This window comes from Syngnathus leptorhynchus, chromosome 4, assembly GCF_054491065.1.
Source record: "Syngnathus leptorhynchus isolate UIUO chromosome 4, UIUO_Slep, whole genome shotgun sequence".
Classification (NCBI taxonomy): domain Eukaryota; kingdom Metazoa; phylum Chordata; class Actinopteri; order Syngnathiformes; family Syngnathidae; genus Syngnathus; species Syngnathus leptorhynchus.
This window is the reverse complement of record NC_141198.1, coordinates 2,473,864-2,495,255: the sequence shown is the minus strand read 5'-3', so window position 1 is coordinate 2,495,255 and position 21,392 is coordinate 2,473,864. Positions and strand designations below refer to the sequence as shown.

The 21,392-nt window shown below is 44.8% G+C and overlaps 2 protein-coding genes across 10 annotated transcripts in view; one reads left to right on the top strand and one right to left on the bottom strand.

Moving 5' to 3' along the window:
• The window catches only part of rad17 (RAD17 checkpoint clamp loader component), a 101,549-nt gene extending 101,092 nt beyond the window's left edge, over nt 1-457 (bottom strand). For 7 of the 9 annotated variants that reach the window (XM_085909003.1, XM_085909004.1, XM_085909005.1 and 4 more), the window contains exon 1: nt 360-408. The gene's annotated coding sequence lies outside the window, so the exon portion shown is untranslated. Of the gene's footprint in view, nt 1-283; nt 322-359 lie in introns of those variants that run through there. The other 2 variants (XM_085909007.1, XM_085909008.1) reach the window with 2 other exon arrangements.
• The window catches only part of ak6 (adenylate kinase 6), a 28,481-nt gene continuing 7,525 nt past the window's right edge, over nt 437-21,392 (top strand). The window contains exons 1-4 of the mRNA XM_085909013.1: nt 437-595; nt 803-871; nt 13,881-13,973; nt 14,170-14,228. Coding sequence (XP_085765139.1) covers nt 844-871; nt 13,881-13,973; nt 14,170-14,228 — 180 coding nt within the window. The 5' untranslated portion in view covers nt 437-595; nt 803-843. The remainder of the gene's footprint in view (nt 596-802; nt 872-13,880; nt 13,974-14,169; nt 14,229-21,392) is intronic.

Here is a 21,392-nt window from a genome sequence, read left to right as displayed (position 1 = left end):
TACCAGTTCCATTTATAGCCTATTATATCAGGACTATTTAAAATTACTGCTTGAAGCAACTTTCTCTTCTCATGACGACTTTTCCATATATGACTGTGGTGCTTGATAATGAGGGAACAAAAAAGGAGCACACTGAAATGAGCCCTCATGATTTCCAGCGTTTGTCTTCATTACATTACACGCAACATTCCCCAAAGTTTACGTCTCACAACAATCTAGTGGAGTTAATTTCCCTATGCCTAATCAAAAATAGGGTGATAATAATCTTAACAAATCCTACTACCTTTAGTCAAACGTACGCAGCAAGCCACATTATCTATAATGAAATTCGACAATGAAAAGGTGGCGATATTTCTCACCTTTATAATTGCGTTGACGTAGGGTACTTCTGCCTGATGACGAATATTGTCGTAAATTGCGCGACAGTTAACGTAAACTGCGATGACATCAATTTACGGCAAACTTGTCGTAAATTGCGCGACAGTTAACGTAACATATCATTTATGGCAGCGTTTGTATGTGCAATAGAAAATTTTACCCGAGACCTCTGACAAAGTAAATTACTGCAAAGCTATTCCTGGTGTAATCTTTCCAGGTCAGTATGTCATGTAATGTCAAACGCAAATATGTAGGACAATGTTTCAAACACCTTAGCATGTGATTTATTTATTTTCAATTTGACAAACGGAAATATTTAGGACGATAGTTCAAACACCGTAGCCTACGGTGTTTGAACTATCGTCCTAAATATTGTCCCAATATTTATTTATTTATTTATTTATTTATTTATTTTCCATTTCAGGTTGCTGTTAACAGGGCACGCGTTGGGTGCTATGTGTAAAAATGAGACAACCAAACATCTTGCTAACAGGTTTGTTAAAGCCTCGACCCCATGTTACTTTTGTGTCTTTGTTCATCACATTTACGACAAAAGTAATACAGCAACAAAAGCGAGGCATTTATATCATTGGAAGTATGGTAGATTGTTATACCCGAAATGTACATTGTGTAGACAACTTTGATTTCAGTTATTTTAAAAACACACTGTCCAGTGGCGGAGCCAGGAATTTTGCACTGCGGTGGTCATGGGACGGACACACACACACACACACACACACACACACACACACACACACACACACACACACACACACACACACACACACAAACACTGCATACGTCAGATGGCTAGGTGATAACAGAGTGGGGGTGTCAGGATAATCTAGTGTGCAATCTCCACAATGTACAAAAGTGTGTTTATTTCACGTTATGTGCACGGTGTAGAATCTAAACGTATGAAACAGAGTACAATAATCCCTTGTTTATTGTGGATAATTGGTTTCCAAGACCACCTGCGGCTCGGTGGCGCACTGGTTAGCACGTCTGCCTCACAGTTAGGAGGGTGTGGGTTCGATTTTGCATGAGAGTTTGCATGTTTTCCCCGTGGCCGTGTGGGTTTTCTCCAGGCACTCCGGTTTTCTCCCACATCCCAAAAACATGCTTGGTAGGCCGATTGCGCACTCCAAATTGCCCCTAGGTGTGAGTGAGTGCGGATGGTTGATCGTCTCTGTGTGCCCTGCGATTGGCTGGCAACCAGCTCAGGGTGTGCCCCACCTGCTGCCTGATGACGACTGGTATTGGCTCCAGCACGCCCGCGACCCCCGTGGGGACAAAGCGCTTCAGAAAATGGATGGATGGATGGATGGATGGATGGATGGATGGATGGATGGATGGATGGATGGATGGATGGATGGATGGAAAATAAAGAAAATAAGAGTAGATACAAACCAGATTTGGTTGAAGTTGGGAAAAATGTAAATGTAAATAAAAACAAAACACAATGATTTGAAAATCCTTTTCAACCTATATTCAATTGAATACACTACAAAGACAACATATTTAATGCTTAAACTCATAAACTTTATTTTATTTTTCAAATAATAATTAACTTAGAATTTCATGGCTACAACACGTGCAGTATAAGTTGGGAAAGGGCATCTTTACCACTTTACATCACCTTTCCTTTTAATAACATTATATAAACGTTTTGGAAGAGAGACTAATTCTGTTTGCTTCTCATGTGGAATTCTTTCCCTTTCTTGCTTGATGAACCGCTTCAGTTGTTCAACAGTTCGGGGTCTTCCCTGGTCGTATTTTACGCTTCATAATGCGTCACATAATTTCAGTGGGAGACAGGTGTGGACTGCAAGCGGGCCAGGGGAGAATCTGGACTCTTTTACTTCGAAGCCACGCTGTTGTAACACGTGCAGAATGTGGCTTGGCATTATCTTGCTGAAATGAGCAGCAGCGTCCATGAAAAAGATGTCGCTTGGACGGCAGCATGTGTTGCTCCAAAATCTCAATGTACTTTTAAGCATTTATAGTTGTACTTTGTATTTTGTTTCCTTTGTCAATCACTTTTTGGTTCTTTTATCACAAACAAGGTATTTTAGGTTGCATTACCTGACATGTTTCGGCATGAACTTCCACCTTCATCAGAGTGTCACTGCTGTAGTTGTGACGCGTCTTTATCAGCTGATCGATGAATGAAGGCGTGACTCACCTGTCAGATTTGACAGATGAGTCACGCCCTCTGCTGTCCCTTCACCTCTCCAAAAGGCTGCTCCAGGTGGTACAGAGCATGTAGGCTCCCTCGTCTCTGTTGATGGTCCTCAGGCCTCGTTTACGGATCTCAATGGCCTCCCTGATCCAACGCTGATGTTTATTTTCTTCGGTGCGGATGACTCTGGCCTTTTCCCAGTCCATGATGTGGTTTTCTCTTTTACAGTGGTCGGTGATGGCTGACTTGTAGTGTTCATGTTCTGCTTGTTGTTTTGTTGCTCTTGTTTGTCTTGTTGCTGTCTCCTTCTCACACTCCTTTTTGTGTTCCATTTTCCTGGTGGTGAAATTCCTCCCTGCCTCCCCGATATATGATTTATTGCATGATTTGCATGGTATCTCGTATATGGAGTTGCATTTATTTTCCGGGTTGATTCTGTCTTTTGGGTGGACCAGTATCTGACGGAGTGTTGTGTGTGGTTTGATGGGTGTGTTTATGTTATATTTTTTCATGGCCCTTTTGATGCGTTCCGTAATGCCTTTCACATACGGCAACGTCACCATACCGCTGGGTTCTTGTCTCTGTGTTTTCTTTTTTCTTTCCCTCTGTGTTGTGTGTTTTTTGTTCTTTACCTGTTCTGCACCTTTAGTTATTGCCCATTGTGGATTGATGACGCATTTTTTTGAGTGCGTTTTGTATGTGCTTTTCTTCCTGTGTTCTGTCCTCCGGGTCCGTGATTATTGTTGTTCCTTCGTATAGTGTTCTGACTACTGACAGTTTATGTATAATGGGATGTTCTGATGTCCAGAGGAGGTATTGGTCGGTGTGTGTGGGTTTTCTGTGTACTTTTATTTTTATGTCTCCGGGAGAGGTGAAGGGACAGCAGAGGGCGTGACTCATCAGTCAAATCTGACAGGTGAGTTCATCGATCAGCTGATAAAGACGCGTCACAACTACAGCAGTGACACTCTGATGAAGGCGGAAGTTCATGCCGAAACATGTCAGGTAATGCAACCTAAAATACCTTGTTTGTGCTAAAAGAACCGAAAAGTGATGTGTTTAAGCATTTATGTCGCCTTCACAGAAATGTAAGTCACCCATGAGAACTAATGCACCCCCATACCATCACAGATGCTGGCTTTTGAATTTTGCGTTGATAACAGTCTGGATGGTCCGCTTCCTCTTTGGTCCAGAGGACACGACGTCCAGTGTTTCCAAAAACAATTTGAAAAGTGGACTCATCAGACCACAAAACACTTTTCCATTGTGTATCAGTCCAATTTACATGACCTTAGGCCCAGAGAACCTGACGGTGTTTCTGGATGTTGTTCATAAACTGCTTTTTTTGTTGCATAATAGAGTTTTAACCCGCACTTACTGATGTAGTGACGAACTGCATTTACTGACAGTGGTTTTCTGAAGTATTCTTGAGCCCATTTGCTGATATCCTTTACACACTCATGTCGGTTTTTAAGGCAGTGCCGTCTGAGGGATCAAAGGTCAGTCTTGGTTTCCGGCCGTGGCGCTTACGTGCAGTGATTTCTCAGATTCTCTGAACCTGTTGATATTATGGACGGTAGGTGTTGAAATGCCTAAATTCCTTGCAATTTTGCTTTGAGAAATGTTGTTCTTAAACTGTTCAACTATTTTCTCACGCAGTTGTGGACAAAGTGGTGAACCTCGCCCCATCCTTGCTTGTGAATGACTGAGCATGTTTGGGGAGGCTCCTTTTATACCTAATCATGGTACCCACCTGTTCTCAATCAGCCTAATCATATGTGGGATGTTCCAAATAGGTGTTTGATGTGCTTTTCTCAGCTTTCTCAGTATTTTTTGCCACCTTTCCCAACTTCTACTGGACGTGTTGCAGCCATGAAATTCTAAGTTAATTATTATTTGGCAAAAAACAATTGTTTATCAGTTTGAACATTAAATATGTTGTCTTTGTAGTGTATTCAATTGAATATGGGTTGATAAGGATTTTCAAATCATTGTATTTTGTTTTTATTTACATTTTACACAATTTCCCAACTTCAACCAAATCCAGTTTGTATATTGTTACAATATCTGCACAAGACTTTTATAAACCTTTATTGTAGTTTTATACACTTTCTTGTTTTTTTTAAATGCTTTTTGTATTTTTAAACACTTTTGTTCAACATTGTGCCCTGCGATTGGCTGGCAACCAGTTCAGGGTGTCCCCCGCCTACTGGCCGATGACGGCTGGGATAGGCTCCAGCACGCCCGCGACCCCCGTGGGGACAAAGCGGTTCAGAAAATGGATGGGTGGATGGATGTTCAACATTGTTATTTATTTAAATACCGTAATTTCCGGACTATAAGTCGCGTTTTTGTCATAGTTTGGGTGGGGGGGCGACTTATACTCAGGAGCGACTTATATGTGATTTTTTTTCACAAATTTTCAAAATTCAAAAATCCACGATGTAGTGACACCGCGAAAAACGAACCGCGATGTAGCAAGAGATTACTGTCATTTGAACTGCAAATGACGTTACCCGTGCTGCGCGGCGGTTGTTTACATAAAGGGCAAAAAATTTGATCACGGGATGACGAAGATGATGAAAGGCCCCACGTACTACTGGCATCATTAACGACTTTGTTTGTAAGTGACACGGAGGACGAAAAGTTTGAAGGATTTAATGATTTGGAGTGACACAGAAGGTTTAAAAAACTATTATGGTTTTTACGCACGCCCGGTCCGGGAGCTCTCTTTCACCTCCGTGGATGGAAGTCAGGAGCCTGCGCTCGGCCGGGTGGCTGTCCGGGGACGGTGGATGGGGCTCGGACGTGGCTTTTACGCACGCCCGGTAGTTGTTGGCTCGTCAAACTCGTTTTGTTAAATAAAGAGCCGTTTACCAAACCCACGTCTTTCCTGGTACTTTGTTAACGCTACAATATCCTTATATACTAGATCTCTGCAGCGCACGCGCGGCGTTGTTGACATAAACAACGAGGAATTTGATCGATGGATTTAATGATTTGGAGTGACACATGGTTTGATAATATTGTTGTTATATAAACCCACGTCTTTCCTGGTACTTTGTTAACGCTACAATATAGTTATATACTAGATCTCTGCAGCACACCCGCGGCGTTGTTGACATAAAGAAAGAGGAATTTGATCGATGGATTTAAGGATTTAGAGTGACACAGATGGTTTTGATAATATTGTTGTAATATGATAGTTATTTGAAATATACTCTATATGTCGTTATATGGGTCTGTGGAATAATTAGAAATGCAACTTACAACGGGTCCGACGTCAGCATATGCGGCGCATACGCGGCATTGTTTACATAAAGGACGATCGATGGATTTAATGAATTGGAGTGACACAAATGGTTTGATAAACGTGTTATTTATGTAACACTTGAATAACTGAATGTTACGTCAGGCCCATTCTCAGCTCCTCGTTTGTGTATATGTCACGTTAGCATACCGTATCGTTTAGCCTGTTGTTGCTGGTTCATGTCTATTTTTGGTGTTGGATTTTGACAAATAAATTACTTCTACTCTGGTGCGACTTATATATGTTTTTCTTCACTTTATTGCGCATTTTATTGCTGGTGCGATTTATACTCCGGAGAGACTTATAGTCCGAAAATAACGGTAAATAAGAAAATAATAAAAGATAGAAAATAAACATATTGTTACAATATCCACACAAGACTTTTCTGAACCTCTTTTGAAGTGTAAATGTGTCCGGCTCCTCTCTGCTCTTGCGTGTTGGCTGACTGACGCGGCCCAGTGCGAGCGCATCCACACAAAACCTTTATAGTTTTACTTTATAGTACTTTCAAATATGTTATTGGTGCCCTGTCTTTCATCCTCCAGCATCGGAGCCTCCTCTGTTCTCTATTTATCTTTGCCATTTTCCTTTCATCGATCAGTTTTTAGGTCTTACCTGTTATCCATCTCTCTTTGTTGGTGCCCCTTCTTCTGCCTAAAACTGTTTCAGCAGTGTCAGTGATGGCACAGGATAACAGACTCCACTGCTCTTCAATGGATGAAGGATGTTGTGGTACCTAAGTTTCTTCCTCAACTCCTCACGATAGCTCTTCGCCAGGTTGATGTGCTTCACCTTGTCCACTGCGTACATCAGTACAGGACAGTACAGTACATCATTGCATGCACCACTTGCGAGGCATTTTCGATGGTCAAATCATCAAGTTTCTGTAAAACATGCTCGGCTAAACATCATCTACGCAATCTACGTAGATTCATTTTAGTGTGTGAGTGAAAAACCTGCGGCAAGACATTATAATGCAGGAAAAGTCTCACACGGTCCCTCTGCCTTAGGCGACCAGAATGTTATCAATAACAACAGTCAAGACAAAAATTGCTCGTGATTGTTCAGCCGTCGGGGGCTTGGCACGCACACTGTTGGAGGGTGAGCACAATTCTCCCCCCCTTCGCAGCACTGCTTCGTCGGGGGAGAACCTGGAAATGTCTGCCGCGCGGTTGTCGTCAAGGGGGAAGAGGATTATTCTGCCTCTATTTGAACTGGGGGCGGGGACGCTGTCGATGGTGGATCTGCTTCTTTGCTGGAACCCTCGTGTTGCACTCATCAAGTCCAGAACCATCCTGTTTTGCAAGACCATTTGTTCAATAGCCTGAATCGCTCTGTTTTGTCCATCATTGACCCCAGACAGGATCATGAGGGTCAAAGGTCACAATAACCCTTCGTCGACGTCCAGAAGAGTTGTGTCGTTGTCATTTATGATGCTGCATCTTCAGGTGTCGTCAGTTACCCTCACTGGTGCACACACTTATGTCCAGTTGGCGGGCAGCATCGGACAACCCTTTTGACCACAAAGCCACCAGTCATTCTGTATGAAGTAGGTTCCGTTTGATGGTGCAGCCATGTTGGTAGGAGAGCCCTCACCACTTGAAATGGCTCTCTTATCCTGACACTCAGCAGTGATATCCAAAGCTCCCATCCAGTTTACTCCTGGAGAGCAGTCGTTGTCAACGCATTTGTGGGTTGTATTCCCTTGGATGTAGCGCGTGTAGTTCACTCCAGGTGGCCTTTTTCTTTAGGCCACTTGTGGCATCTTTCGTCCTTCAACAGTTGCGTTGACATTAATCCAAAATAGTTCGATCACAGGTTCTTTTCTGTGAGTCCAGGGCGATAGGGGTAGCATCACTGACTGTGACAGCATGGTGTTGAAATCCAAACCCCTCTCACAAAGGCCATGCATTTTGCTTCAGTGACAGTCATTGTTCTGGTCTCCAGGTAAACTTTTGTGTGGAGGACGGGGGGGGGGGAGTTTGGAACACACATAGCATCCCTTCTGTGCGTGAGCTCTCACAGTGAACTTCACATACCGGTACCAAGCGTTGGTTTTGTTTGGGTTTCTGGGGTCCCATGACCAGTCCTCAAAATTCTCATCATGTGACCATCTTCTTCCACGGTTGACACTGTCAATTGGTCCATTCAGATGAGCCCACAAACCACATCACGCTTCAGCCACATCGCAGCCTAGGATCCACCTGGCATATGGAGCCCCGTTGCTACTATGATGGCAGAGACACCGGGATATCCCCTCGCCTAGCGGAGTGGGGAACGCTGGATTCTTCACCAACATTGAGACGCCCCACCCTAGACGATGAGGCCACTTTGAAGTCGGTCTTCTCCACCACTCCAAATTAGGGGTCCAGCACTCTCTGCAACTTGCAGTGGCTGAGGTGAATCCAGCTGGGCCGTTCGGCAATCTTTACCGCGGTGGGGGTGGTCAGCAAGGCTTGGAATGGTCCCTCCCACCGTGGGCTGGCCCAGTTCTTTCTTTTGATGACCTTGATGTAGACCCAGTCTCGTGCCTTGACGGGGTTGTCAACCTGTGGGGAAGGAAAATCACATCTTGACACATCTTTCATTTTGAGCGTCAAGATGTAATCTGCCAAGGACTGTTCTTCATCTGCTTTTTGCAAATCTGCAGGGAACACAGGTAGTCTATATGGTCTCCCATGGATGATTTCAAAAGGTGTTAGCCCTTCTGAAGTGGGGGTGATTCTCAAACAGAGTTTCACCAAGTCTAGCCAGTCCGGCCAGGCTCTGTCGATTCCATGCATTTTTTCAACCTGCTTTTGATAGTAGCGTTTGCTCGTTCAACCAGGCCTGCACTGGATGGGTGCCAAGCGCAGTGGTTTTTTTTTAACGTTATCCCAAGGTGTACAGCCATGTTCTGTACAACTTGGTTCACAAACTGTGGACCATTGTCACTGTAAATGATCTGCGGGATCCCATGAGCCGGTATGACGGCTTTGCAAATGGCTTTTGCCACTGTTAAGGCATCTGCTCGTTTAGATGGAACTATTTCCACCCATTTGGAAGATGCATCAATCATTACTAGGCAGTATTTGTGAGGTCCACTTTGTGTGAGTTCAATAAAATCCATGTGCATGAAATGGGTAAGACGGTTTCAGAAATGAGCCTCTCTTAGGTCTCATGTTTCCTTGTGGATTATGTTTCACACAAACATGACATGCTTTACAAAAACATTTTAAGTAAGCATCTAAACCAAAGGTAGTCAATTGTTGATGTATGATGGACCTCATCCCTCCTGTCGACACATGGCAAGGCCCATGTGTCGCAATTGCTGCTGCCTTAAAAAGTGACTTTGGTAAAACAGGTTTGTCATTGATGCAGTGGATATGATCTGTATCCACTATTACACCTTTTGTCGTCCACATGCATGTCTGTCAGTATAGTTTTATCGATGAGTTGTGTGTCCTCTGAATCTATCAAAAAAACTTTATGGCCATGTTTTCCTGCTGCTGCTTCTTTAGCAATTTTGTCTGCTAATCTGTTTCCATTTGAGACTTCATCTGTGCCTGTGGTGTGAGCAGCACATTTACACACAGCAAGTTTAGCAGGTAAATGGATGGCCTGCAACAAGTCTTCTAACAAGGAGGCATGGGTAACCGGTTTACCGGTTGATGTTGTCATCACCCTGCGCTCCCATTGTTTTGCAAAATAGAACAGAGTACAAAACGCATACTGACTGTCTGTGTATACAGTAACTTCCTTATTTTCCGCTAATTGACAAGCTCTTGTCAGTGCAATTAGCCCAGCAGCCTGCGCTGACCTGTTATACGGAAGCTTTTCTGCTTCAATAATCTGGTTTGGCAATTTCACAATTGCATAACCACTTTGATTGTTCCCTTTAGGATCCTTTGAACATGATCCATCCACAAACCACTTTTCCCCTTTGTCAAGTGGTGTGTCACTTAAATCTTGTCTGGGTAGATGTTCTATAGCATCTAAACAGTTATGTGGGGTTCCCTCTCCTCCATCTCAGTCAAACAAACATTAACTAGTCAGGGAAGCGCATAAGCGCGTGCCCTTCGAAACACCCACACCACTTCCTCATAACTTCGTTAGTAATTAGCAATCCAAAAGCATCTTTTTCTTTGGGTTTTTTGTTTCTGTTTTCTTAGCATTTAACTTGCACAAAATCACTCTTTCGTCTAAGTTGCTCCACTAATTTTCCATAGTAGTAACGAACAACTTCAACCATTCAACCTATATTTTCCTTTCATTCAGAGCAATCCAAAAAAAACTCAACACACACAAAAAAAAACAGCTGGCAAATTGATCAGAATTTTTTATTTTATTTTTTAAATTAACCGACTCAATCTCTCGGATTTAACTAAAATATAGAAGTTTGTATTCTCTTATAACACAAATAATCTTTTTTTTTTTTTTTCAAATTTAGTTTTGTAATGTGTGAAATCCAATTTCTCTGTCTTTCGAATTTGTCATCAGGGTGAGACACTAATGAGCGCTAGTGTAAACCAGTTTCTGCCTACAAACAGATTTCTTTCTTTTCCTCTTTTTTATTTTTTTTTATTTGTATTCTTCAAAATTGTTTCTGTTTTGCGGTGCAAATTGGATAGACCACAGTCTAACAAATTTCTTTGCACACAGGTTTAGCCAATTTTATCAGTTTAACACATATGCACACACATGCACAGCTCTCGGTGCGAGGGGAGGGGACCAGGGATCAATGATTCGTCACAAGCTGGCCATTTCTTGCGGTCGATCATAAAGCTGGTCCCACCCATGCACGCGAGGACAGAACATTCTAATTTTTCTATTTATCTTTTAGAAACAAGTCGTATTTGTTGTACTAAGTTCATTCTGTTTCCTTTTTTCAATCACTTTTTGGTTCTTTTATCACAAACAGGGTATTTTGGTTACATTACCTGACATGTTTCGGCATGAACTTCCGCCTTCATCAGAGTGTCACTGTTGTGATCGTGACGCGTCTTTATCAGCTGATCGAACAATGAAGGCGTGACTCACCTGTCAGATTTGACAGGTGAGTCACGCCCTCTGCTGTCCCTTCACCTCTCCAAAATGCTGCTCCAGGTGGTAGAGAGCATGTAGGCTCCCTCGTCTCTGTTGATGGTCCTCGGGCCTCGTTTGCGGATTTCAATGGCCTCCCTGATCCAACGCTGATGTTGGTTTTCTTCAATTCAATTCAATTTTCTTCAATTCTTCATACATTGGGGAGACAGGGAGAAATTTCATCACAAGGAAAATGGAACACAAAAAGGAGTGTGAGAAGGAGACAGCAATAAGACAAACAAGAGCAATAAAACAGCAAGCGGAACAGGAACACTACAAATCAGCCATCACCGACCACTGTAAAAGAGAAAACCACATCATGGACTGGGAAAAGGCCAGAGTCATCCGCACCGAAGAAAACAAACATCAGCGTTGGATCAGGGAGGCCATTGAAATCCGCAAACGAGGCCCGAGGACCATCAACAGAGACAAGGGAGCCTACATGCTCTCTACCACCTGGAGCAGCATTTTGGAGAGGTGAAGGGACAGCAGAGGGCGTGACTCACCTGTCAAATCTGACAGGTGAGTCACGCCTTCATTGTTCGATCAGCTGATAAAGACGCGTCACGATCACAACAGTGACACTCTGATGAAGGCGGAAGTTCATGCCGAAACATGTCAGGTAATGTAACCAAAATACCCTGTTTGTGATAAAAGAACCAAAAAGTGATTGAAGTCGTATTTCTTTACCACTTGATTTGAAAATTTTAACTTCAGTGTGCACACATAACTTGACCCCTTGTCATTTGTCGTTGGGCATACAATCAGCATTGTCATACGTCTTGTATGTACAGGAGTTCTAATAACCTAAAAAAAATTCTAAACCAAAAGTAGGAGCATTAGCGGTCAAAGGGGAGGAAGCACGTCATGCTGAACATTTAGCTTTTCCTCTGCTTTGTCCTCCACCCCTTGATTGGTCTTGTTTTGCATATCGACACACTCTTGCAAAGTGTCCTCGTCTCCCACAGTACCAACAGTTGTCAGAATCTGGTGGAGGTTTTGAACCATATGGCGGCCTGCGACCTTGTTGGCCTTGACCTCTTCCTCTGCCCCATTGGGAACTTTGGAAGAAGACTGTTGCATCTTCATCTAGATGATTATCATCATCATCTAGATGAAATACATCAGAACTTTGCCTTTCTTGATCACTTTGTCAGCGTCTATGGCCCACTGCACGGTTGTTGTCCACTTCCACCAAGTGTTTCCACACCCAGTTGTCTAATTCAGGGGGGGAACCAGTGAGGAGCGCATTTTTCAGCTGTTGCTGATAAGCACTCTCAGCCGCATCATTGAATGAGATGCCATTATGCACCCTAAATTCTTTTTCAAATCTTAATGGAATGGCAGCCTCATCATCTTTTGTCTTTCCATTTTTGGTCTTTTGAATTTGTTCTCTTCGTTCTTGTAAAGTTTTCAACCACACTCTAGCACATTGCAATTCTCTCTCTTTTCTTTCCTTTCTCAATCCCTTTGGCTTTCTAGCCACACTCTCCTCCAAAATTTCTACCACTTCGTCCCACATTTCAACTTCACTTCTACTCCATACTTTTTCTTCCACTTTGGCATGTATCGCATACAATTAAAAAATCTACTCGCCATGTACTTATCTCCTTCAAGAGCTAGAGATTTACAGTTTTTATTTCCCATCTTAACTTGGTATTTCAGGATTTTTCAATTTATTTAAAAAAAAAAAGTGTTTTTGTTTTTCTTTGAGGATCCTCAATGCAGGTTTAAATTGACCCTTCAACAAAATTGCCTCTTAGTCAAGTTATCCTACCAGTCACACACTCAACCACACAAACTAGCGCTTTTTTACTTTCAGGCCTATCCAGGATGGGTGTAAAACCCTTCCAAACAGCTTGGAAAAACGGACAAAAAAGAATCTACGCCCTTCTCCAATTAGGGAAAAGAAGCTGTTTTTTTCTAACCTGTTCCTTCAACTGGGTCTTGGACCCGAGCTGTTCTTTGGCTCGGAAAAACGAACAAAGAAAAATCTACACTCTTCTTTGAATCACAAAAAAGAAGCTCTGTGTTTCTTAGCACGTTCCTTCCACTGGGACTCTAACCCAAGCCAGATCCCGTAGCTTGGAAGAACAGACAAAGAAGAATCTACGCACATCTTCAATGAAAGAAAAGGAAGCTCTGTTTTTCTTAGCCTGTTCCTTCCACTGGGACTTGAACCCAAGCTATATTTTGTGCACTTTCCACTCTTACGCGTTTCACAACAACACAATCACACAATTTTAGGGCTTTAACTTACTTGTCCCCTGGTTTGTTGCACTGCCGGATCCCGTCAATCCACTGTTGTCAGACGAAGGCAGACCTAAGATGCTGGCCCAGCGAAGAATTTACTTGCCAGGTCTTATCTTTACCAGGTCCTCCTAATGGACGCTGGCTTGTCGACAATGCAGCACGTCGTCCTCCGTCGATCAGCAGTGGGTATGTTGGAATCCGGGTCACGGCACCAAAATGTTAGAGATGTTCTGACTCTAACTTATTTTGCAAGAACCACACGGGAGACAGTATACCCTTTAAGCACTTGCAGGTGGAGAGTCCGTTCGTTACTGTAGGTACAGCAATGTTCGAACAAACTCTGCCGTTAGTCTCTTACAAGAGCATATTTATTGAGAACAAGTAGGGTAGGGGTGACATTGGACATGTTTGGTGGTCACCTCAGCAACTGGTTAATCAGTGCGGAGGGTCCCAGCTCATTGTTTTACAAGGTAATGGAAATAGAAACTAGTGGAGCATTGTAGATGACGCACTAAGCAAGAATGTTTCCACACCATTTGGAAAGTTTCAACAACTGACTGGTTAAAGTTTTCAGAGTCAAGGAAAGGTAAAAGGTTTAAACAAAGTTAATAATTCAAATCTACATTCCAACATAATCATACGATCAAGATTGTTTATAAACCCTAACACTTATCGTCCCTTTTTGTCTTATAGGGACCCCTGGTGTTGGAAAAACAACTCTAGGCAAGGAGCTAGCTCAGCGGACTGGGCTCACCTATGTTAATATAGGTGATCTGGCTCAGGAAGGTAAAAAATTAGTTTGAGATCTCTGCCACTCCAGAGAGGATTCTTTGTTTTGTCTGGTTTTTTTTTTTGGTTTTTTTTTTTTACTTTAAGGCAGTATTCTTGATTTTTGCTTTTAGTTACAGGTTTGTTTTGCACAGTCATAGAAATTGTATGTCTTCTATTGATAATATTATTGATTACATAATTTTTTCCTCAGGAGATCTTTATGATGGCTATGATCAAGAGTACCAGTGCCCTATTTTAGATGAAGACAGGGTGAGTCGTACTTGAATTCCCTTTAACTTAAGCCTTACTATTTCTCTTGTTGAAATAAAACAAAATTGTACATATTGCTCTCCTGTTATGTGATTAAGTGTTGGTTCTTACAAATCAGTGATATGCAACATAAATGATCGAGGAGAAGGATATTTTTGTCTGATGTAAGACAAGAATGTAATTTTAAACTACGGGCATGTCTTATTGCACCAATGTATTGATGTACCTTACTGCTCAAATGCCTTTGAGTAATGCACTTTTCAAACAAAAATAATATTGTGATTTGTTATAAGTGCGCAAAGGGCTCTGGCATGAAATTCCCACACAAAAGTATCTGTTGGAACAGCAAATTGACATTAACTCATTCAATGCTTGTTATCCGTAGCACAGCCAGGGCCCTCAATGCCAGCCATTTTTGAGGATTATGACTTATCTTCGAAGGCCCACATAATATTCTTATAATATTATAATACATAATATTGTGTTCTATGACCACATTCAAGATTCAAGAAGAATTTATTCGCCATGTTTGAGCGTGCCAAACAAGAAATTTGACTTTGTTACATCACAGTCTTTGTTCAACATATAGGTGACTAACAACACTCAGGACATGTGAAAATCACAACTGACTTTATTCTCAGCCATCCCCTGATCTTAAACTCCCATGAGGGCAAGAAAAAACTCAAATCTCCAACTAGGGGGAGTGAGAAACCTTGAGAAGAGACCACAGATGGGAGGGTCCTACTTCCAGGATGACCAGGCTGCAATGGATGCAGAGAAGACACATAGTGCAAACAGTGTAGACAATCCAAAAAGGTGTGGAGAGCAGGATGTTATTGCACAGCAATGACTCTGAGACTTTAAGAGTGGTGTGAGTTCATCAGAGCAACAGCCTGGGGGAAGAAGCTGTCTCTGTGTCTGCTGGTTTTGGCGTACAGAGCTCTATAACGCCGTCCGCAGGGGAGTAGTTCAAACAGACTGTAACTTGGGTGAGAAAGATCTGTAGAGATGTTGCAGTCTGTGCTTGTCTTGTTTGGAGGCCGATCCAAACCAGACAGTGATGGAGGTGCAGAGGACAGACTGGATGATGGCAGTGTAGAAGGTCTTCAGCAGCTCCCACGGCAGGTTGAACTTCTTGAGCAGTCTCAGGAAGTACAGCCTCTGCTGGGCCTTCTTCCTGACAGAGATTGAATTTGAGAATTCAGAGTTGAATTTGACTTTGTTACATCACAGTCTCTGTTCAACATATAGGTGACTAACAACACTCAGGACATGTGAAAATGACAACTGACAATATTCTCAGCCATCCCCTGATCTTAAACTCCCATGAGGGCAAGAAAAAACTCAAATCTCCAACTAGGGGAAGTGAGAAACCTTGAGAAGAGACCACAGATGGGAGGGTCCTACTTCCAGGATGACCAGGCTGCAATGGATGCAGAGAAGACACATAGTGCAAACAGTGTAGACAATCCAAAAAGGTGTGGAGAGCAGGATGTTATTGCACAGCAATGACTCTGAGACTTTAAGAGTGGTGTGAGTTCATCAGAGCAACAGCCTGGGGGAAGAAGCTGTCTCTGTGTCTGCTGGTTTTGGCTTACAGAGCTCTATAACGCCGTCCGCAGGGGAGTAGTTCAAACAGACTGTAACTTGGGTGAGAAGGATCTGTAGAGATGTTGCAGTCTGTGCTTGTCTTGTTTGGAGGCCGATCCAAACCAGACAGTGATGGAGGTGCAGAGGACAGACTGGATGATGGCAGTGTAGAAGGTCTTCAGCAGCTCTCGCGGCAGGTTGAACTTCTTGAGCAGTCTCAGGAAGTACAGCCTCTGCTGGGCCTTCTTCCTGACAGAGATTGAATTTGAGAATTCAGAGTTGAATTTGACTTTGTTACATCACAGTCTCTGTTCAACATATAGGTGACTAACAACACTCAGGACATGTGAAAATGACAACTGACAATATTCTCAGCCATCCCCTGTTCTTAAACTCCCATGAGGGCAAGGAAAAACTCAAATCTCCGACTAGGGGAAGTGAGAAACCTTGAGAAGAGACCACAGATGGGAGGGTCCTACTTCCAGGATGACCAGGCTGCAATGGATGCAGAGAAGACACATAGTGCAAACAGTGTAGACAATCCAAAAAGGTGTGGAGAGCAGGATGTTATTGCACAGCAATGACTCTGAGACTTTAAGAGTGGTGTGAGTTCATCAGAGCAACAGCCTGGGGGAAGAAGCTGTCTCTGTGTCTGCTGGTTTTGGCGTACAGAGCTCTATAACGCCGTCCGGAGGGGAGTAGTTCAAACAGACTGTAACTTGGGTGAGAAGGATCTGTAGAGATGTTGCAGTCTGTGCTTGTCTTGTTTGGAGGCCGATCCAAACCATACAGTGATGGAGGTGCTGAGGACAGACTGGATGATGGCAGTGTAGAAGGTCTTCAGCAGCTCCCGCGGCAGATTGAACTTCTTGAGCAGTCTCAGGAAGTACAGCCTCTGCTGGGCTTTCTTCCTGACAGAGTCTATGTGGCCGGTTCATTTCAGGTCCCGTGAGATTGTGGTACCCAGGAACTTGAAGGTGTCTGAGGAGAGTATGGTATTACTGCGGATAGTGAGGGGTGAAAGTGGTGAAGGATCTCGCCTGAAATCCACTGTCATCTCCACGGTCTTGAGCGGGTTCGGCTCCAGGTGATTTTGGCTGCACCAGTGGACCAGCCGCTCCGCCTCCTGTCTGTACGCAGTCTCATCACCGTCCCGGATCAGTCCGATGAGAGTCGTGTCGTCTGCATACTTCAGGAGCTTCACAGGAGAGTCTCCTGAGGAGAAATTGTTGGTGTAGAGAGAGAAGAGCAGTGGGGAGAGGACGCACCCCTGAGCCTCACACGCTGTCTCCTGTTGGTCAGGAAGCTGGTGATCCAATAACAGGTGGAGGCAGGCACCGCGAGCTGGATGAGCTTCTGTTGGAGGATGTCAGGAGCGATGGTGTTGAACGCCGAGCTGAAATCCACAAACAGGATCCTGGCGTACGTTCCTGGGGTGTCCAGGTGGTGCAGGATGTAGTGCAGTCCCATGTTGACCGCATCATCCACCGACCTGTTTGCCCGGTAGGCAAACTGGAGGGGGTCAAGCAGGCGACCCGTGACATGCTTCAGGTGGTTCAGCACCAACCTCTCGAAAGATTTCATGACCACAGATGTCAGAGCGACAGGTCTGTAGTCATTCAATCCTGTGATGGTGGGCTTCTTGGCCACTGGAACGATGGTGGAGATTTTGAAGCACGAGGGCACCTCACACTTCTCCAGGGAGCGGTTGAAGATCCGTGCAAAGCTGGGCGCCAGCTGCTCAGCACAGACTTTCAAGCAGGAGGGTGACACGCCGTCTGGGCCCGGTGCCTTCCTGATCTTTTGTCTCTGGAACACCTGGCGCACTTCCTCCTCACGGATCTGGAGTGCGGGCACGGCCTCTGCAAGAGAGAGATTAGGTTACAGCGGTGATGGAGGTGTGGACAGAGCGGTTGTGAGGGCAGGGGAGTATGTTGATTGTCCTGCAGGAGGTCCTGTTGTGTGGGAGGACCGATCAATCCTGCAGTAGAACCTGTTCAGCTGGTTAGCAAGCCTTGGGCTCTCCACAGGACCGGGGTTCGTTTCTTGAACCTTGTGATGCTCTGCAGACCTTTCCGCACTGTTGAGGGATCAGGATTGGCAGAGAGGTGTCTCTCCAGGCTCTCCCCGTAACAACTCCTGGCTCTCCTGACCTCTCGGTTCAGTGTGTTTCTGGTCTGCTTGAAAAGGTCCGGTCGCCGCTGCTGTAGGCCTCCTTCTTGGCTTTGCGCAGCCTCCTGAGGTTCGGTGTAAACCAAGGTTTGTCGTTGTACGTGCAGAAGGTCTTAGTCTGCACACACAGGTCCTCACAAAAACAGATGTATAATGTAACAGTGTCAGTGAGTTCATGCAGGTCTGAGGTTGCAGCTTCGAAAACTCCCCAATCTGTGCGGTCAAAGCAGGCTTGGAGGTCCTGCCTTGACTCCACTGTCCACTTCCTCACAGTCCTCACTACAGGCTTAGAAGTTTTTAGTTTCTGCCTGTAGGCCGGGACCAGATGAACTAGACAGTGGTCCGAGAGTCCTAAAACTGCACGACCTACAGAGTGGTATGCATCCTTAATTACGGTGTAGCTGTGGTCCAGTGTCTGTGCCCCTCTGGTGGGTAATGTGCTGTCTGTATTTGGGGAGTTCGTGTGCGAGGTTCGCCCTGTTGAGTTCACCCAAAACAATGATTAGTGATTTTAGTAGAAGTTTCTCCATGTCTATCACTTGGTCGGCCAGCATCTGCGTGGCTTCACTCGCACGCGCGTGTGGTGGAATGTAAACAGCCGCCATGACAATCGAGGAGAACTCCCGTGGTGAATAGAACGGTCGCCAGTTTATGAAGAGTGTTTCTAGGAGAGGGCAGCAAGACTCTTTCAACACCGTGACGTCAGTACACCAACGTTCATTAATGTAGAAAGAGTCCACCTCCCTTTGATTTTCCGGTGAGCTCCGCGCTGCGATCTGCCCGCATTAGCCGAAACCTAGCTAACTCCACGGCGTGGTGGGGGGGGGTGCGTTCGGTAAGCCACGTTTCAACAAAACACAGCGCGGCGGATCTGCTGAAGTCAGTGTTCCTCGACGTGAGGAGCAGCAGTTCGTCCATCTTGTTCGCCAGAGAGCGAACATTTGCCAGATGAATTGATGGTAGGGCAGAGCGGAACCCTTTCTGCCTCAGCTTAACGAGGGCTCCGGCTCGTTTTCCGCGCCGTCGTGTTTTCCGCGCCGTCGTGTTAGCTTGTATAGCATCGCCGCTCCAGCTAAAATCTCAGTTTGAATCAGAGAGGACAGGAGAGAAAATACCAGAAGAAGACTGTCCGATGTTTAACAGCGCTTCTCTGGTAAAAGTGATCCGGGATGGACAGCAGAGAACACAGAAAACACACAAAATAGGACAAAGAAGCAGAGAGCGACCCACGGAGGCTGCCGTACGTGGCGCCATCTTGGAAGGACATGAACATGGAACCTACCAAAAGATAGATTAGACTCTCTTTCATCAGGGAGAAAAATCTAAAAATATATATATATTTCTCATTTCTCAATGTTTAATAATCTGCTATAGAACATCAGCAAGTTTTATTGAAAAAACTAATAGACTGAGTGTTTTGTGAAAATATGGATTTCAAGTGCAGCGTATTTCATTGATGTTATGTTCCAAAGAAAACCCGTGATAGGAGAAATAAGTGAAGTAGAAATTGACTTTATTATTATAATTCTAAAATATATTGTATCTTTTGAGAAGCTCGGTCGTCCGGGAGAGACTCGGAGTAGAGCCGCTGCTCCTCCACGTTGAGAGGAGCCAGATGAGCTGACTCGGGCATCTCATCAGGATGCCTCCTGGACACCTCCCCCGGGGAGGTGTTCCGGGCATGTCCCACCGATGGGAGACCCCGGGAACAACCCAGGACGCGCTGGAGAGACTATGTCTCTCGGCTGGCCTGGGAACGCCTTGGGATCCCCCGGGATGAGCTGGATGAAGTGGCTGGGGAGAGGGAGGTCTGGGAGTCCCTCCTAAAGTTGCTGCCCCCGCGACCCGACCCCGGATAAGTGGAAGAAGATAGATGGATGGATGGGTGTATCTTTTTGGGGGGCCAATTCACGCCTTTATTACAATGTTACAAGCCACTTGCACCCTCCAAATAGTTCCAAAAAGTACCAATTTTCTCTTTTGGAGTCTTGAAAAAAAATTGTCATCTTATAATCGGGGTCGTCTTATAAAGTGTGTATATATATATATATATATATATATATATATATATATATACACACACACACACACACACACACACACACACACACACACACACACACACTGCCCTCACCCACCTGGAGAACAGGGACTCGTATGTGAGATTGCTGTTTGTGGACTTCAGTTCTGCATTCAACACCATTGTTCCACAGCGTCTCATTTGCAAGCTCGACAAGCTGGGCCTCAGTACCTCCCTTTGCAACTGGCTACTGGACTTCTTCTGTCAGAGGCCTCAAGTAGTCACGCTGAGCACGGGGGCCCTTCAAGGCTGCGTGCTCAGTCTGCTGCTCTTCACCCTGCTGACGCATGACTGCACTGCGACCTACAGCAGCAACCGCATGCTGAAATATGCTGACGACACGACTGTGGTGGGTCTGATCACCGGTGGCGACGAGACTCACTACAGACCTTAGGTCGACCTTTTGGCCGCATGGTGCAGGGACAACAACCTTCTGCTGAACGTCAACAAGACCAAGGAGATTATCATTGACTTCCGGAAGGGTCACACCCACCACCTGCCGCTGACTGTCGACGGTGCTGTGGTGGAGAGAGTGAGCAGCACCAGATTCCTGGGGGTGCACATCAGTGAGGACCTCTCCTGGACCACCAACGCTGCGTCGCTGGCGAAGAAAGCTCAGCGCCGCCTGTACTTTCTGCGGAAACTCAGGGGAGCAAGTGCTCCTCCCGCCATCATGACCACATTCTACCGTGGCACTGTTGAGAGCGTACTCTCCAGTTGTATCGCTGTGTGGGGTGGTGGCTGCTCTGAGTACAACCTGAAGGCCCTGCAGCGAATAGTGAACACGGCAAGTAAAATCATCGGGGCTCCACTCCCCTCCTTGAAGGACGTTTACGCCTCCCGTCTCACCCGCAAGGCGGCCGCGATTGTGTGTGATGTGAGTCACCCCGCTCACTCTTTGTTTGTACTTCTGCCCTCTGGGAAGAGGTACAGATGCCTGCGCTCCTGCACCACCAGACTCAGAAACAGCTTCATACTCCAAGCTGTCCGGATCCTGAATTCCCTCCCCCCTCCACCCTCTGCTGCATGACGTCCTGTTCTTTTTCACTATGATCTGGCTGTCTGCTATTAGCACGGTTGCTCCATTTTGCTGCTCTTATTTGTCTATTTATTTATTGTTTATTTATTTGGGTTATTTGCTTATTACTTATTCGTTGCTCTTGTCTGTTAGTTTTTACTCTTTGTGCTATTTGATTGTGAGTGTTGTGTACTGTGTCTAGTCACCGTGGGACGGTGGGAAACGTAATTTCGATCTCTTTGTGTGCCTTAACATGTGAAGAAATTGACAATAAAGCGGACTTTGACTTTGATATATACACTGC